This window comes from Palaemon carinicauda, chromosome 26, assembly GCF_036898095.1.
Source record: "Palaemon carinicauda isolate YSFRI2023 chromosome 26, ASM3689809v2, whole genome shotgun sequence".
NCBI lineage: Eukaryota > Metazoa > Arthropoda > Malacostraca > Decapoda > Palaemonidae > Palaemon > Palaemon carinicauda.
The window spans coordinates 64169322-64189244 of record NC_090750.1 but is presented as its reverse complement, the minus strand read 5'-3'; the positions used below and the strand labels follow the sequence as shown (position 1 = coordinate 64189244).

General features: G+C 38.9%; 1 protein-coding gene across 2 annotated transcripts in view; it reads right to left on the bottom strand.

The window, feature by feature from the left end:
- Positions 1 to 7479, bottom strand: part of LOC137619549 (protein CDV3 homolog) — a 38744-nt gene extending 31265 nt beyond the window's left edge. For both annotated transcript variants that reach the window (XM_068349645.1, XM_068349646.1), the window contains exon 1: positions 7192 to 7479. In XM_068349645.1, coding sequence (XP_068205746.1) covers positions 7192 to 7398 — 207 coding nt within the window. In that variant the 5' untranslated portion in view covers positions 7399 to 7479. The remainder of the gene's footprint in view (positions 1 to 7191) is intronic.
- Positions 7480 to 19923: the final 12444 nt, after the last annotated feature.

The following is a 19923-nucleotide window of genomic DNA, read 5'->3' as shown; positions in this document are numbered from 1 at the left end:
AGCAAACTAAAAGTCCACTCGGCTACTCCAAGCTATTCCACCCTTGGAGAGGCTCGGACAGCACTCCATCCGTTCACCCCCAACCTGGTCTTTCAGGTATATGAAAGGCAGAAAGGATCACAGAAATCAGTGAATTCTATGAGCAAGTACAAGCCGCTCGTGACCTACCAGAACTCCCCGCCCCTACTAGTCAAAATGGACATACAGGAGGGCTGCCAAGGTATATATACTCCTCTTACAAATTAAATGTTGGATGGGGAATTTGAGACCGGTCATCGGTCTTCCTGCTTTGTTACAGAGAAGCAATTTAGGACAGCCCTGCCTAGCAGTGTACGGTCCATAATGATAATGACCAATCCGTCCCCATAGACCTGTAGGCCACGTACCCTCAGATCTATTTTATCTGTTCTACAGGAGGTTTTCTCAGCTTTGTCATTGGGAAAAGTAGCCACCAATTCAAAGTACGGTACTTTAGACTAGCTACCATGGCCATTTTCAACTTTCTACATCAAGACAGACTCCCTGCCTCTCAGAATACCTTAGCATGACAGCTATGGGGCCTCTCCAACAAACAATCATAGTAACAGTGCAAACATAACTGTTCCTACACTACTCTCACATTTGACAAAGACAACGCCTTTAGAGAATTCCTCCGTTGACAAGAAGGCTACTTCCACACAGTCGCATGCCAGCGATCACCACAGTAGTTTCTGAAGTTATACTGGTTTACAATCAGCATTCAGGTTGAGAGAAGACAGGAATACGGGGCGATTTAACACAGTAGTTGCATGACAAACTGTGTTGTGAGTACTTCTCTCCTCCTAATCTACTGGCCAAAGACTTAGAAGAAGAGGGATAAGGTGCTCCCCTGAGGTTGTTTCCATGTAGAGGGTGTGATCGATGGAAGGAATGCACCTGCTCTCAATCTACTACAAATTTTTGCATTGCTTCTACTTTTCAAGTTTTCCAAAGTGTTTGAGAGAGCTCTTGGTAGCGATGACAGCCGACAAAGCTGACATTCGTGTCCAAATTTACAAAGGAAACCTGATCACAAACTCTTCTCAAGCAGGTGGACTCTTGTGAGTATATGACGCAATGCAGCTTTAAAAGACCTGTCAGACAAAAAGCACTGTTCGAGCATAAAAGCTCAATCGACAGTCTAGGTCAATGGGTTTTATGTTATTCCTTCCTCATTTCACCGCAAAACTGCTTCATTTTCTCAACATCACTTGACCCGATTGTCTTGCAGTAAGATACAAAACTTCCATGGTTCTCTCAAATACAGACAGCCAGCAATGTTTGAAGATGCCTTCCAATATCTCAGGGAATCATAGATGCTTCAGCCTTTCCACCCTTCTTTCCCAGTTTCTCCGATTCCTTGTCATTAGTACAAAACACCAAGATACAGAAGGACCCTGATTGCCCCCACAGGCCGCATGGTACCCAGATCAGCTCTCTCTCTCTCTTCTTTCATCAGGGAAGCTCATCAAATTATGCAGTAAAGCTACAGCACAGTCCCCGATCGAAGTGTTCAACTTTGCTTCAGACCTGGATTCATCATGAGAATTGACAAGACTTTAAGGGACCGAGGTGGGTGATAGTCTCTACCTCCTAAAGAGCACAAGCCACTTGGAGAAGCATTTTTAAGTCTACCTGCTAGAGCTCAAGCCACTTGGAGCATTTTTTAAGTCTTAAATTTTCTTAAACGGACCCACTCAAACTCTGGTTAGCTTTCAACTTCTGTCCACATACTTACGTGGAGTGAATGAGGAGGAGGCTTCCCTATCTCCCTTGTATGAGTTCTGGAAAGAATAATTGTAATGGAGTTCCTAACATAATGTTCCTCCCCTTTAGCCATCAGAACAGATATTCTCAGACTTCCTGTGTCACCTAGACTAGCATAGCTAGGGAGTCGGATCTCTGCTGCCAATTCGACTTTAGATTCCACTGAATGGAACACAAGTATAACCTATGTGGAACCAGACGTTCATTGCAAAACAGATTCTTGAGCAGTCTCTTCCGTGATATTTTTGTATTAAGAAAGGTGTCGTGACTCTGCTCAACCTCTGCAACCAGTCTTGTGATGAGAACACTTCGTCTTGGACCATGTCGATGTCCATTCCCAAGTAGACGATGTTTTGACTTGGGGTGATAAGATTTCTCAAGATTTAATCGGATCCATAAATCCTGACAAAACTTAAGGAGGGAGGTCTCTGTCTTGTTTCCAGATTTCTCTAGTAATAGACCTCCTAGATCACATGCTTGTCCAACATCTGTTTGACCTCTTCCCGAAGCAGGAGATCTTTAACGGATCCTCTCTAATACAATGACTGGGTCATTGGCACTGGAGTGAGGAGGGAAGCAGCTGACGAACAGGAGGCAGTAGCCGCCACGAAGAACCTTTACTGTCAAAGTTTCGGCAACGGGAACTGCTACCTCCTCCACAGAGTCGACAGGCATACCCCCCTGGTGGTGGCATGAGGGAATTGCCTCTCCTAGCGAGGGGCCTTCAACAAAAGGCTGGTTCTAGTCAGTAGATCTCCTGAATTGGAAAGACTCGTGCCTTTCTCTCATAGGTGCCTGCCAAATGGGAGGGCTTGCACTTTGGCGACACTGCAAGCGGTTGTGGTAACAGCTGTTTAAAAGTTGCGGCCCTCCTTAAGAAGGAGGCTTGGCTGGGTCTTTTCCCATTTTTCCACTGCTATATCCACTTCGTCGGGGAGTGAGAGAGGCTCTTGAGTCAAGGTGTCTCTTAATGAGTCTTTTGATGATGTGTCAAACTTAATTCATCACTTTCTTTTTGCTTTAGAATGCAATTGATCCAGAGAAGTGGAGGGTGTCCTAAGAACTCCACCGCTTTTGTGCCGGAAAAGACGAGCTCCTTGTTGACATATCTCAGATTCTGCAAAGTGCAAGTGCGTACCAGACCAGTGGTCTAACCATGAGAAGGCCTGTAGGACTGACTCCCTGAGGTTAACTTCAGTATCTACGGGAAGCAGAGAGGGATGAGCTGCTCCTGTTACATAATACCTCCTATGCTTAGAGAAGACAGGAGGTACAGTATTGGCACAGAGAAACTAGCTCCTTGCATGCTCGGAGTCTTTCGTTACCGAAACCCGTTCCTCCATCTTCTGAATACCGTAGTGCGAAAGGTTTGATACGGCCAGTAACACTGGGTGGGAGTTTTCCGAAAAAAGGAATCAGTCTTCTTGAGAAGAGAGCTTTTGGAGCGCCAACCAAGTTACTGTATCGACTTACCTGGTGAGCCCAAGACCCAAGACGCTCAGAACATAAGATTCCCCTTCAGGCTTGTTTGATGTTGATTCTAAGGGCCTCACGTCAGCAGGCCCCGGGAAATTAGCATACAGTATCTCTCTCTCTCTCTGTATATATAAGATGACCGTTTGAAATTCCTATATGAGACGATGTCTTTTTCCCTCTCTCCTTTGGAGTAGGGAGAGAGATGAGGGGTCACAGTTCGTCTGGCTTGGCGAAAATCAGACATCTGGATCCTAACCTGATTGCAGTGATGGTCTTCAGCAGACCTTTGGGGAGATGCCTCCTCGATCAAACTCGACCTTCTCCGATAAGACGAAAACCTGAATTCTCTGGTACCTTGGGAGCTTCTGTTGTGGACCATTTGGTTATGATTGCCTTTTCTTGACATTCACAAGGACAATACACAGTTCTGACGGGCGTGTCACCACTCTGTCATGCCATTACCCTATGCACTTTGATGGGCATGACCTGTAACCCTGATGAGAGGTTGTAATGTCATTAGAGACGGGCCTGGACGTTTTGCTGCCAGAGCTGGTTTCATTTTTGCCTTCTCAAAGAGAAGGTTTAGAGGCGCACTATCCAAATGCCTCTTTTTCTTAGTGAGGAAAATTCGTCAGGAAGGCGGGAGTCGAATGTTATTGAGTAGCACTCTCTTCTGAGCATCTCGCTGTCTAGGTTGAATATTGCACGCTCATGGTTGAAGGTTGTGATCATGTGATTCAGGGTCCCTCTGTTTTGGCCGAGATGATCAAAATTAACCTTACTCATGCAGGTTCCACAATAACGATCCAGCAATCCTGGAAATGTCCACATCTTACCAGATTCCCTCGCACTTTGATGAGAAAAAGCAAATATTAGAAAAACAGCACAAATCTTCAGGCCAGTTGGAGAGCATTAAGAACATGACTGTCAAGTATAATGGCCAGAATCTCAAAAGAAGCTTAGCCCACTGTCAGACCAACACTCCTATTGCCCGAACCTCTATAATTCTTCATTGGTCGTTAGCACCTTTCGCCATAATATACCCCTACGAGGGTTCGTATTCCAAAGGAAGTAGCAAGTAGTTACAGACCTTATAACTAAAGAACAACTACCAAATTTGAAGTTAGAAAGATATCCCTATGTCATCACTTTCACATGTGGTGAATGATACCGTACCTAGAAATTTATCAAGCGCACAAGACAAATACCGAATGGACCATAAGAGATTCTAAATACTGTACTACTTTTGAAACTATTTGTTAGTAATTGAGTTTACCATAAAAGGTTAGAGGCAAGAAAGCGTAAATAGGTCCATATCAGATTAAAGAGCCGGCAGCCATCAGACCTTGTTCAACACATTAGGTATAGGATAGTAACGACACACCAAGAAACATTTATTTTTACTCCTGAGGATGTATTGGTTAGGTATGGAAGAAAACAAGAACCCCCGTATCTCCCTATATACAGTATGTTGATATTTAAGTTATGAGGAGTAGAGAATTATTAACTAATTTTACTTTACCAAAATAAGTGCTAGAAAGTGGAAGTGAGAAAAGGGGGTCAATCAACCAGGGTGAGTTAGCAGAGCTAATATTTTTGGTCCACATTATCGATTTAGGGGCTTTAAATGGGTTAGCCCCATGGTAGTTCATCAACCCGTTACGAAGCCAGTAATAGTGGTTTGTGTACACGAGGTAAATCTTTAACTCTTAAAAGTGCTTTAGTGAAAGAGAAGGCTGTCTAGGGTCGGAAACTTGGCGAGAATGGACATCATCACAAGTGGTATCACCGGACATTAAGTTTATACTTTGCAAATATTACAAGTAAGAAACTTTAACTATGGAAAAGAAAGCCAAATTCAGCAAATTCGTATTATTACACTAGGAACAATGTTTGGAAAGAATGAAAAGACAGGCGTGGTCTCTAGGCGGGTGTTCCTAAGTAAATGTAGACAAAATTGATAGAAATTGAGCAGTTTTCTATGAAAGACAATGACAGACTACAGTCTGTCATTTTCTACCACCTTAAAAACATTCTGAACTGCTGTTCTGTAACGTTAACCTGACATTTCGAAAGAAAAAGCTTACATTTAAAATTATGAATCGAATAGATATTACTATTTTTAGTAGATTTCCAACCATGCTGAACAACTTTCATTTTAATGGTTTTGTAAACCGAATTTGATGGGATTGTCCCATATTCATATTTGTCCCGTATCGACCCTCCCCGGGATGCCTTTTATTTCTTATTTTCATTATTTGAAAAAAGAAAACGGTATAATAGTGCCATTTTAAGTTCATCTCACATGCTCAAACCAAATGTCAACTCTTGAGAGCGGGATCCAGTGCAAAATATAACATATGAAAAATAACTTATTAACAATGAGGAAAATTATTTTAAAACGGTTATACATGGGAAGGTTTGGGGTGTATGTATGATAGCGGCCACCTGTATGTATTATTATGTCTAACTTAGAGGGTAGTGTAAGGGGGTCGCGGGGGGCGTCAGCCCTCCCCCCATTAAGTAAGTAGGTAAGGACACGGCCTGTAGGTTAGGTTAGGCGGGAAAGTATAGGTTAATTAATATCTATTTTTAATGAATGTGTGAGGAACTGGCCGCTGATATACAAAGGCTCCGAAGGTTTTCATCGTGTGAATTTAATGATCTGCAATTTATTCCATAAATCATGGCAAGTCACTTTAGTTATGATATCCTTTAGCACTGAAAAACACTCTACTGCAATATTGTAACTCTTTGAGACATCTAATGAACAGCTGTTTGTAACATAATCTACAATGAACACACTTAAAAACAAAAGAAATCAATGAAGTAGGTTCTGGACAATCTAGACCCAGATGAGAAGGACTTCTCGCTGCAATACCCTGTGGGTAACTTTACGTAGGCTGTGTATGCGTCCCTTATTTCAATTTTCAAAATCTGGTCACCTGGATCAATAAGTCATGAAATAGCTGTAGGGGTGTTTGCCATTCTCTATACTTTCCTCAATGAGATTAGAAAGGGAGAGGCAGCAATACAGGTAAGGGCATATCATCCTTCACTAGGTTAGGTGAGTAAATGTTGGGATATTATTATTGAAGGAAGGAGTTTTACCAGCCCAATGAGTCAAGCTTGACTCCCACAGGGCTGGCCCGAAATAAAATCGGGATAAAAAGAATTATAAGATTATCAAAATTCAATTGATAAGGAAAAAAAATAATCATATGTATATACACTATATACTTATAATCTTTGAATATTCTAAAAATGGGTGAATAGCTGGATGAATAGCTATATATATATGAAATCTGAGTGATAAAAATAATCAACTAAATGTTGGGATAAATTGCATCGCTGTGTACTGTGTACTGCAACAAATTATTCAAAGTACGAATTGGAATGGTCTCCAGGTTTCTTTGGTTAGCACATCCTTTACTCCTCTTTCCTAACGCACCATTTTTGAGGTCTAGTATGGAGGAGCGAGTCGACCCCTCACACGGTGGCCGAGTCATCCTGTAACCCAGGCGAATTCTTTTAAACTCTACATAAGCCTGGGTTAATATGACAGGTTATAAATGCAGTAACCCCCTATAATTCGAACATCTTAGGCCTAATGTAGGAAACGGGATCAGGTTAGCATGGATAAACCAAGGTGGTTGGATATCTTAATATTAGCAGCAGCCTAAACATGAAAGCCTATGCTATGTTGGTCTAGACTAGTAAAATGTAATTGTTTAATTAGCTAACTCAAAACTACGGCAAAACTATGTTAAAAAAGCCTGTGTGGGATAAGGCGAGGCTCACCATCAGACAAAAATGTCTATGGCCCCCACCACCGCACTATATGATAGGCCTAGGCCTAGTCCCTGTACGTTAGGCGTCCAAGTCTTAAACCAAAAACTTAAATGTTGAGTCTGTGTCTATCATAGTTACCTTCGGGGGTGGTTCTTCTACAACGGGGGAATCCTCCGAAGGTTCTTCTAATTTCCTGACGGGCTCTACTTTGTACTTGAGGATTTGGATTTGGTCCTTTTTCTCGGACTCCTCGAGGCGCCTCGCGATCTCGTCGGACGTGGTGAACTTTTTCCCTTTGACCTTTTTCCTGTCTTTTTTAGCGAAGAAACTGTCTAAATCCGCCATGGTTTTAGTCTGACCAGATGTGAGAGAAATAAATGGCAAAATCACATGGACCTAAACATCACCAAGCAGGGTTACCAGGTTATTTTCACTGGATTATCGTACATGAACCTTAAAATTATCGTTTTTTAACCAAAATTATCGTACACACTTTCAACACGATTATTAAGGAGTAACATATATAACTTATTTCAAGGTATTTTAGTATAATTCTTTAATCAAACACACACACGCACACATTTGTATATACCTAAGGTATGTATCGTACATCGCCCTGGACCTAAAATAACGTACATGTATGATAATTATCGTACGAATGGCACCCCTGGCGAAGACAATCGGGGAAACGTGTGAGTTCGGTCGATGGAGTTCGATCTCAAGACGGTTAAACAAATGACGATCGCGTGACGGCCTAAATGCGCAAGCGTCTGTTTAGAACATTCACCTCATGGGTGTGCGATCCAGTACAAATGGGGGGTTTAATGTCCCTATGATTTAATGTTGTAAAAGAAAATGGGGATATTATTTTGCCGGGTTTATATCATTTCTCTTTTGTGAATAGTTGTACAATTAAATAAGTATGTTCACATTTTCACAGCAGCTGAGTCTTGGGATGATTTACTTATTGCGCACATTCAAATGTGCAATGCCAGTGCAGAAGCTATCAAAGAGGTTCGCTGTTAACTAACCTAGGAATTGGATTTAATGTATAAAGAAATTCTATTAGTAATTGTCAATAGATAATAAGCTCAAACTGTCTTTCCAATCCCTATGGTATCAGGACAAGAATCTTCATTGGTATATGACCGGTATTAGCAGGTGGTGTATGAACCCCAGGTCGCGATTAAGCCTTTCAACAATGACCTTTGCCGGAACAAGAACCAGTAACAAAGAGTTCAAAGGGGCTAAGTTATAATACCACTATAGTAATTCTTGGACGATGTTTTTCCTTCTCCAACATTTTTTATATATATAATGACACCACTGTATAGAATTTCAAGATATTTTCTTACTTTTAAACATGTGGGATGATTTTCTCTATAATTTTATTACTGGAATTGAATGAGTTTCACATTGTTGGTATCATAAGTACAGGTATTCAACTATCACTTCTTAGTAGCAATAAAAGAGATGCTCTGCTTCGAAATCTCTGCTTATATTATGCTTAATATTCTATTTAATTAATTTAAAGACCAATTTCTTCTTTATTTTGGTGTAAGAGATAAAAGACCGAAGGAACCTTGGAAGAGAATACACGATTTTATATTGCTAAAGCTTACAATTTTCCATCCCATTTATGATTTATTGGTATAATAACTTGCATAGAAGGGCAGTTTCCAGTTTCCATTTAACAGTCAACTACTTTCCAGTATCCAATAATACTGGATAACCGGTAAATAGTACTGGATAACCGGCAACGCAATCTTTCCACGCGGATTCCGAGTAGACACTTTGTATTGCCACGTCATGTTCTGTGAATAACTCAGAAATCGTGTCCATGTGTCATCTGTGCCATTTCCAATTTCATTTCTTTATTTATCAAATCGAGTCAGCTAATTTCCTCTGAGAAAATTGTTAATTGATTTTGAACACTTGGAAACAGATGTGGGTCTCAACCTTTTTTTTTTTCTTTGGCCAAGAGAAATCAATACCTTAGTATAAGCAGTTGCATTCCAGAGTAATTGACATTTTCTTGATATGAGGAAATACTTTACGTTTTCCTTCAGTTGCTTATAACAACGACAGAATAGTTGGCTTAGTTTTCTCAGTACATTGAGTTAATTTGAGTGTACCCTACAGTGGTTCTGCTCTAATAGGTCACGCCCAGAAGCCAGAATATGTTGAAAAGATATAAAAAAATGGCATTTCATATTCTGGGGCCAGGTCAACGAAACTGGCATGCAAAGACACTTTCCTAGAGTTCCCTCTCAAGGTTTTGCCTTTCGGACTAAGCTCAACCGGTAACATGCTGCTGCTGCTCCCTTGTCAAGGTCATCTGCCAAGGTGTATGCACAAGGAAACCAAAACCAGTTTTGATGCCGAGCTTGTAGGCCTACCCGGATCTACAATTTTTTTGTAATTTTTTTTTCGGGTGGTTACTTTACGAATGTAAATGGTTTAAAATCATTTATGTAAATTCGTGAAATCTATAATTCTTCAGTAGACGATGCCAAGTTTAGTTGTAGCACATAATAACATAGTTTTTGGGTTTTTTTTTAAATGAGTTTACTCTTCTTTACACTTACCAAATATGTTTGCATATGCTTATGATATGTTATCTCTAAGATTTTATGCAATGAGAGAGAGAGAGAGAGAGAGAGAGAGAGAGAGAGAGAGAGAGAGAGAGAGAGAGAGAGAGAGAGAGAGAGAGAGAGAGAGACCGTAATCAAACACGAAGTTTGAATTTGTGGCTTGCAAATAAGAATGTCAAGAGCATATATTAATGTTAGTTATTGAAAAGACAAATTGAATTAGGTTTATGTATAACTTTCCAGATAATTATTGAATAAAGGTAATATAGAACATTATAGAGAGCAAACTACAAAAACAACTACACATACATAGTACACTGGTCTATATATATATATATATATATATATATATATATATATATATATATATATATATATATATATATATATATATATATGTGTGTGTGTGTATATATATATATATATATATATATATATATATATATATATATATATATATATATATATATATATATATATATATCTATATATATATATATATATATATATATATATATATATATATATATATATATATATATATATATATATATATGTATATATAGATATGTATATATATATATATATATATATATATATATATATATATATATATATATATATATATATATATATATATATATATATATATTGTGTGTGTGTGTTCCAGCAATAAGCCGTTTCCAATTGTAGAGATGGATTTCAGAAAAATATATATACAATGCAATTCTGTGCCACATTTATCTTTCAACTGCTGAACCGTGGATGAAACCCCTGTGTGGCAAAACTCCCACAGCATTAGTGATTTCATACATTTACAATGAAGACTCATCGACAGCGTGTCGAACCTCCCTATGAATTCATATTGCGCCCTTCAACTCTCTGCTTCACGAACTCCTTTCCTTCCTGGATGTATCTTTCACGTTATCTTTCCAATCCTTTCTGTAGTAGCCAGTTGGAAACGACCTTGCCCCAAAAACTGTTGGACGGGAATGTGGGATCTGCTCAAGTCATATACAGTATAGTCCATTTCTTTTAGCGATGCATATTTGCACCGACTCGTGGCGATGCCCTTTTAGCTCGGAAAAGTTTCCTGATTGCTGATTGGTTAGAATTATCTTATCCAACCAATCAGCGATCCGGAAACTTTTCCGAGCTAAAAGGGCACCGCTGCGAGTCGGTGCAAGTATGCATCGCTAAAAGAAATGGACTATAGTTTCTTGTACTTTACAGTCTCATCATTGGTGTGAGCTAAGGATTGGGTGTTTGTGGGAGCTAATAGGTTTACCTGCTGAGTCATTAGCAGTCATTGTCTGGCTCTCCCTGATCCTAGCTTGGGTGGAGAGTGGCTGGAGCGCTGTTCGATGTAGCCTAAATACGGTTAACTGCAAAAACTGTTGGACGGGAATGTGGGATCTGCTCAAGTCATATACAGTATAGTCCATTTCTTTTAGCGATGCATATTTGCACCGACTCGTGGCGATGCCCTTTTAGCTCGGAAAAGTTTCCTGATCGCTGATTGGTTAGAATGATCTTATCCAACCAATCAGCGATCCGGAAACTTTTCCGAGCTAAAAGGGCATCGCTGCGAGTCGGTGCAAGTATGCATCGCTAAAAGAAATGGACTATAGTTTCTTGTACTTTACAACCTCATCATTGGTGTGAGCTAAGGATTGGGTGTTTGTGGGAGCTAATAGGTTTACCTGCTGAGTCATTAGCAGTCATTGCCTGGTTCTCCCTGATCCTAGCTTGGGTGGAGAGTGGCTGGAGCGCTGTTCGAATGCAGCCTAAATATGGTTAGCTGCAAAAACATTGTCCTGCCCCTTGCCTCTGGCTAAACCTTTCAGCTATAATAATCTTTTAACATTGAGAGGATTAAAACATTTCTATTAGATGGATCGATCACTGAAAATCTTGAGAGATTTTACCCCCAAAGGACGTACTGGTACGTTTCACAAAACTCATCCCTTTACCCCCATGGACGTACCGGTACGTCCTTGCAAAAAAATCCTATAAATTTTTTTTTTCCATATTTTTGATAATTTTTTGAGAAAATTCAGGTATTTTCCAAGAGAATGAGACCAACCTGACCTCTCTATAACAAAAATTAAGGCTGTTAGAGCAATTTAAATAAAAATATACTGCAAAATGTGCTGGGGAAAAAATAACCCCTTGGGGGTTAAGGGTTGGAAATTTCCAAAGAGCCTGGGGGTAAAAGGGTTAAGAGATTTTACCTATAAACCAATTTTCTATGCAATAGAAGAAGAAACGAACTGGATGTTATCATAAAAGTAAATTTGCCATCAAGAATCACAACTTTAGTTTTTGTCCAGAATATCAAACTCAAGGAAAAAGTAAAGATAAGATCCTGGTTCACCAGGTGTCATCAAAGATTGTGAAGGGAATATCTTGTATAAGGATGATAACACATTACGCAGATGAACAGATGAACATAAGGATCTATTCTTCTTCTTCTTCCCAGCTGGTTCCCATTTTTATATGGGGTCGCCGTTGTGGATGAGCCGTTTTCATCTTTTTCTATTCTGCGCTTCTGCCTCATCAATCCCCTTCTCCTGTAAGTCTCCTCTCACACAGTCCCTACATCTCTTTCTTGGTCTCCCTCTTCTTCTTCTTCCCTGAACCTCCATCTCCATAGTATGTCTCCCAACGTGGTCCTCATCTCTCCTCATCAGGTGTCCATACCATCTCAGCCTCCCTTCCTGCACTCTCTTTGATATTTCCACCACCATAAGGATCTATTATAAGCAGAAAATGAAAGAGCGAAAATTGTAGAGGGTAGAGGAACCTGAGATGGAAATACAATTTTCAAAATTATAGAGTACTATGTGTAAAAGGAACTCCGAAGAATGACAAAGGCACATCAGTGGTACATACTTATACCAAAGGCACTTCCCCCAATTTTGGGGGGTTGCCGACATCAACAATGAAACAAAACAAAAAAGGGGACCTCTACTCTCTACGTTCCTCCCAGCCTAACAAGGGACTCAACCGAGTTCAGCTGGTACTGCTAGGGTGCCACAGCCCACCCTCCCACATTATCCACCACAGATGAAGCTTCATAATGCTGAATCCCCAACTGCTGCTACCTCCGCGATCATCTAAGGCACCGGAGGAAGCAGCAGTGGTAAAACAATGAAATGTTTAAGGTATTTGGAATAGAAAGAGAAGAGTGAATACTAGGACAGTTAATGGCAATATGGGAAGAAAATCTGTTAGTAAATGTTGTTATGTCGAATTCCATTATTATGAGTGTATTCATTATAGAGGTTTCGCCTCAGAGCGGTCTGTATTGACACATTCATGGCTTAATCTTTGAGACAATCTTATGACTACTGGCAGGAGATGATGAATGGAGAAGCATTGATTTAAAAGCTCAAGGTAGAGATGACTGGTGAAATCTAACTGAGGCCCTTTGCGTCGATAGGCGTAAGAGAAGATGAATTATAGAGAAATCCAAGTACAAGGACCTTGTTTTTCATAAAGTTGAGGGATAATGCTTGAATATAGACTATGAGCGATTATAAAAATTAATGAGTAAAAAGTATTGTTTCATTAGAGGAAGGGGTACAGTTGATGCTGTCTTTATACTGAGACAGTTACAGGAAAAGAGACGGAAAGTTAACCTGGAGTTCAACTGTTCAACTGGTTTTTAATAGACATTGAGAAGGCATTTGATAGAGTACCCAAGAGTTTTTTTTTTTTTTTTTTTGTGTGTGTGTGTGTGTGTGTGTGTGTGTGTGTGTGTGTGTGTGTGTGTGTGTGTGTGTTTAAGAAAGTCAGGAAAAAGTTAATAGGTTGGTTGAAAGGGTGTATAAAAGAACAAGGACAGCAGTAATATAAACCTATTGTATGCACAGTATTGGAAGTTAAAGCTGGTTAGCCTCTAGGATGGGCTAAGTACTTATGGAGTGCCACTTAGTCCATGTTTGTATTGGTTATGGATGGACTGAGTAAAGGAATAAGGAATGTAAACCAAAAAAAAAAAAAAAAAGAAAAAAATAGATGGGAGTTAATAGATCCTTAGGATATAATTTTATTCTTTTATTTCACTGCGTTTTGATAAGTTTCCCTCTCTCTGGTCTTAAGCAGCTATCTCTCATCTCATGGTTGATAAAAACTTGAGGTCCACTCAGTTCCTTATCCAGCGAAATGTGATTACATTTCATTTCACTGTAGAACATACAGCGATTGCATTCCTTTTTTTCAGAAAATTTATTTTTTTTGTCTATTGAGAGAATGGAAAATGGCTGTCTGCTAAAGAAGGTGATGAATGCAAGAGATGATGGGAGAAGTACAAGAGGAAGGCCAAGGTTTGGGTGGATGGATGGTGTGAAGAAAGCTCTGGGTGATAGGAGGATAGATGTGAGAGAGGCAAGAGAGCGTGCTAGAAATAGGAATGAATGGCGAGCGATTGTGACGCAGTTCCGGTAGGCCCTGCTGCTGCCTCCGATGCCTTAGATGACCGCGGAGGTAGCAGCAGTAGGGGATTCAGCATTATGAAGCTTCATCTGTGGTGGATAATGTGGGAGGGTGGGCTGTGGCACCCTAGCAGTACCAGCTGAACTCGGTTGAGTCCCTGGTTAGGCTGGAGGAACGTAGAGAGTAGAGGTCCCCTTTTTGTTTTCGTTTCATTGTTGATGTCGGCTACCCCCCAAAGTTGGGGGAGGGGCCTTGGTATATGTATGTATGTATTTCACAAAAGATCCTTAATTGTGCACACAACCTCTCGTAGTAATGATATATATGTAGATCTTGGTAATTTTTACCTGACATCAGTTAGATATTGAGCCTTGAATAGGCAGTCAGACATACAGACATGCAAGTAGAAAAGGAATGATTATATGACATTGTTTGATAATACTTGCTAACTCCTTTAAATAACGAGAATTTTATATATTGTACTTGAGTTTCTTTGATTTCCTAATTTGGTTTGTTGTCTGATTATACTTTGTTTTGCTCTTGCAAAGAAAATTAGTCTACAGTTGGTCGGCGATATTAAGTTTGTCCATGGGAAAATAAAGTGTGATAAACAAACATGTTAGATAATTCTTTTTTTGTTTTTTTCCAATCTCGCAGCTAGTAAAATCTAAAACATTTCTGTCGAATTCTTGTCGAAGTATTTTTAGATTAAAAACTCGTATTAAAAATAACTCTTGAGTTCTTGTGTACTTAACCGGAAACAGAAAACATCGTCAATGTAACTTTGATATATCCTAGATGTCACAATTTTCTTATTAAAATTTGTGTTCCACACATTTTTCTATCTTGTCAAAATGCGCAAAATAGTCCTGGATTACTTTAAATGGTAACTATTCATTCATTTATTTTTCGATATTCGAATTTTGAAGAAAAGTTAATTGCATTTTCCCTTTGAGAAAACGTATATGATTTGCTAATTATCTAATGGATAACTTAATTAATCAATTTGGTTACTTTTTCATGGATTTCATGATATGAAAAGTATCTATTTCCTTTACAAACACGTGTGTGGTTTGGAAATGATTTAAATATTTCGCTTATGAGCACGCGGTTTGTCACTTATAAATGAATATAATAACTGAAGTTACCCTGCGCAAGTAAGGGATAGAAATATTGATTTTGTTACGGTCACCAAGTAGCGTAACGATCGATTAATTGATTGATTGATTGATTGATTGAGAGTTTTCTGGCATCCTGACATCTAAGGTCAAGTAGCGTAACGATCGATTAATTAATTGATTGATTGATTGATTGAGAGTTTTCTGGCCTCCTGACATCTAAGGTCAAGTAGCGTAACGATCGATTAATTGATTGATTGATAGATTGATTGAGAGTTTTCGGGCATCCTGACATCTAAGGTCAAGTAGCGTAACGATCGATTAATTAATTGATTGATTGATTGATTGAGAGTTTTCTGGCCTCCTGACATCTAAGGTCAAGTAGCGTAACGATCGATTAATTGATTGATTGATTGATTGAGAGTTTTCTGGCATCCTGACATCTAAGGTCAAGTAGCGTAACGATCGATTGATTGATTGATTGATTGAGAGTTTTCTGGCGTCCTGACATCTAAAGTCAAGTAGCGTAACGATCGATTAATTGATTGATTGATTGATTGATTGAGAGTTTTCTGGCATCCTGACATCTAAGGTCAAGCAGCGTAACGATCGATTAATTGATTGATTGATTGATTGAGAGTTTTCTGGCATCCTGACATCTAAGGTCAAGTAGCGTAACGATCGATTAATTGATTGATTGATTGATTGATTGAGAGTTTTCTGGCATCCTGACATCTAAGGTCAAGTAGCGTAACGATCGATTAATTGATTGATTGAGAGTTTTCTGGCATCCTGACATCTAAGGTCAAGTAGTGTAACGATCGATTAATTGATTGGTTGAGAGTTTTCTGGCATCCTGATATCTAAGGTCAAGTAGCGTAACGATCGATTAATTGATTGATTGAGAGTTTTCTGGCATCCTGACATGTAAGGTCAAGTAGCGTAACGATCGATTAATTGATTGGTTGAGAGTTTTCTGGCATTAATTGATTGATTGAGAGTTTTCTGGCATCCTGACATCTAAGGTCAAGTAGCGTAACGATCGATTAATTGATTGGTTGAGAGTTTTCTGGCATTAATTGATTGATTGAGAGTTTTCTGGCATCCTGACATCTAAGGTCAAGTAGCGTAACGATCGATTAATTGATTGATTGAGAGTTTTCTGGCATCCTGACATCTAAGGTCAAGTAGCGTAACGATCGATTAATTGATTGATTGAGAGTTTACTGGCATCCTGACATCTAAGGTCAAGTAGCGTAACGATCGATTAATTGATTGGTTGAGAGTTTTCTGGCATTAATTGATTGATTGAGAGTTTTCTGGCATCCTGACATGTAAGGTCAAGTAGCGTAACGATCGATTAATTGATTGGTTGAGAGTTTTCTGGCATTAATTGATTGATTGAGAGTTTTCTGGCATCCTGACATCTAAGGTCAAGTAGCGTAACGATCGATTAATTGATTGGTTGAGAGTTTTCTGGCATTAATTGATTGATTGAGAGTTTTCTGGCATCCTGACATGTAAGGTCAAGTAGCGTAACGATCGATTAATTGATTGGTTGAGAGTTTTCTGGCATTAATTGATTGATTGAGAGTTTTCTGGCATCCTGACATCTAAGGTCAAGTAGCGTAACGATCGATTAATTGATTGGTTGAGAGTTTTCTGGCATTAATTGATTGATTGAGAGTTTTCTGGCATCCTGACATCTAAGGTCAAGTAGCGTAACGATCGATTAATTGATTGATTGAGAGTTTTCTGGCATCCTGACATCTAAGGTCAAGTAGCGTAACGATCGATTAATTGATTGGTTGAGAGTTTTCTGGCATTAATTGATTGATTGAGAGTTTTCTGGCATCCTGACATCTAAGGTCAAGTAGCGTAACGATCGATTAATTGATTGGTTGAGAGTTTTCTGGCATCCTGACATCTAAGGTCAAGTAGCGTAACGATCGATTAATTGATTGATTGAGAGTTTTCTGGCATCCTGACATCTAAGGTCAAGTAGCGTAACGATCGATTAATTGATTGATTGAGAGTTTTCTGGCATCCTGACATGTAAGGTCAAGTAGCGTAACGATCGATTAATTGATTGATTGATTGAGTTTTCTGGCATCCTTACATCTAAGGTCATTGACGCCGAGTGACGTAACGAAGTGTGGCACCTGAAGTAAGTACACAGATACTTATTTGTGTGTAAATAATACATTAGAATATATTTAAAATGTTAAGGTAGTACGTTGTCGAGGGCACCATCCTCTGTTGAGATACTATCGCTAGAGAGTTATTATTATTATTATTATTATTATTATTATTATTGCTATCCAAGCTACAACCCTAGTTGGAAAAGCAAGATGCTATAAGCCCAGGGGCTCCAACAGGGAAAAATAGCCCAGTGAGGAAAGGAAATAAGGAAATAAGTAAATGAAGAGAACAAATTAACAATAAATCATTCTAAAATAAGTAACAACGTCAAAACGGACATGTCATATATAAACTATTAACAACATCAAAAACAAATATGTCATAAATAAACTATAAAAAGACTCATGGGGTCATTTGACAGTTTGACTGGCCAGACAGTATTATATTGGATCCTTCTCTCTGGTTACGGTTCATTTTCTCTTTGCCTATACATATACTGAATAGTCTGGTCTATTCTTTACATATTCTCCTCTGTGCTCATTCACCTGACAACACTGAGATTACCAAAACAATTCTTCTTCTCTCAAGGGGTTAACTACTGCACTGTAATTGTTCAGTGGCCACTTTCTTCTTGGTAAGGGTAGAAGAGACTCTTTAGCTATAGTAATCAGCTCTTCTAGGAGAAGGACACCCCAAAATCAAACCTTTGTTCTCTTGTCCTGGGTAGTGCCATAGCCTGTGTACCATGGTCTTCTGCTGTCTTGTGTTAGAGTACTCTTGCTTGAGGGTACACTCGGGCACACTATTCTATCTTATTTCTCTTCCTCTTGTTTTGTTAAAGTTGTTTATTGTTTATATAGGAAATATTTATTTTAATGTTGATACTGTTATTAAAATATTCTATTTTTCATTTTTTCATTTCCTCACTGGGCTATTTTCCCTGTTGAAGCCCCTGGACTTATATCGTCTTTCTTTTCCAACTAGGGTTGTAGCTTAGCAAGTAGTAATAATAATAATAATAATAATAATAATACTTCTAAGGAGATAATGTACGTAATACCTGTGCCACAGTTAATGAGTAACATTCCAAAATATGAAATTGCCAGACTTAACCAAATTATGTACACAAAATAACCATATGTGAACAGAATTTGCATAGATGAGCGTTTGCACATCAATGAAATTGAATTTGATACCGAGAAACAATTGAATCGGGAAGGTAAAGAGATGTCAAGTCTTTTAAAAATGAATAAAAACAATTAAAATTCCGTGAAGACGAATTTTGCCCCTTTCCCCAAAATCCATCGAACTTCGACTGAAATTCTGGCCACAGCCGTGAGTGAATAAATCGACTAAAAGCTAGACGCCGGTTAACCGACGGCCAGCCTGTCGGAAAGAAAACGGGTCGTAAACGGCCTTAAAACGTAAAGCAGTATTTGAGGCTCTACACACTCTGAATGGTCTAATATTCTGCGGTGCTTGATACAGTGTCTGCAAAAGAGAGAGAGAGAGAGAGAGAGAGAGAGAGAGAGAGAGGAGAGAGAGAGAGAGAGAGAGAGAGAGAGAGAGAGAGCAACCCGTAAAGCAGTATTTGAGGCTACACACTCTCTGAATGGTCTAATATTCTGCGGTGCTTGATACAGTGTCTGCACGAGAGAGAGAGAGAGAGAGAGAGAGAGAGAGAGAGAGAGAGAGAGAGAGAGAGAGAGAGAGCAACCCGATGGGAAATGCAGCATGTGTTGGTTGGTTGGGAAGAGGAAGAGAAGAGAGTGAAGTGAATGAGAGCTTAAATGCAGGAAAAGGAAATTAACTTAGTTCCTTCTATTTGGTCTTCGTAATCGTAATGTACTCCGAAGCCACTCCTGTAGTATCCTCGTTCCTGTAGATTTTTTGACATAGGTCAAATAAGCTGATTTTTTTTCCTTGTTACTGAAAATTTATTTATACTTCTGTGAACGATTTTTTAAAAAATAAATAAGAATGAATAAACTATGACTTTTCTACTGAAACTACATCCAAAGAACGGACACCAAGCTCATGCTCGTGTTATAAACAGAAGATAAGGATCGTGAGATTATTTAAAAACAAATATGCGTCTCTCTCTCTCTCTCTCTCTCTCTCTCTCTCTCTCTCTCTCTCTCTCTCTCTCTCTCTCTCTCTCTCTCTCTCATTAAAAAGGGGATTATTTGAAATTTGAATAGGTAACACAAGCCCAAAAAAAACCGTCTTGTTTGATGTATTTCGTTTTATTATTATTATTATTGTTATTATTATTACTATCCAAGCTACAACCCTAATTGGAAAAGCAAGATGCTATAAGCCCAGGGGCTCCAATAGGGAAAAATAGCCCAGTGAGGAAAGGAAATAAGGAAATAAATAACTGAAGAGAACAAATTAACAATAAATCATTCTAAAAAAAATAATGTCAAAAGAGATATGTCATATATAAACTATTAACAACGTCAAAAACAAATATGTCATATATATACGATTTAAATTTTCACTTGAGACAAATAGATTTAATCTATCACAGCTAAATTGCCCATTGTTTACTGACCTTTGATTCTCTGAAGTGG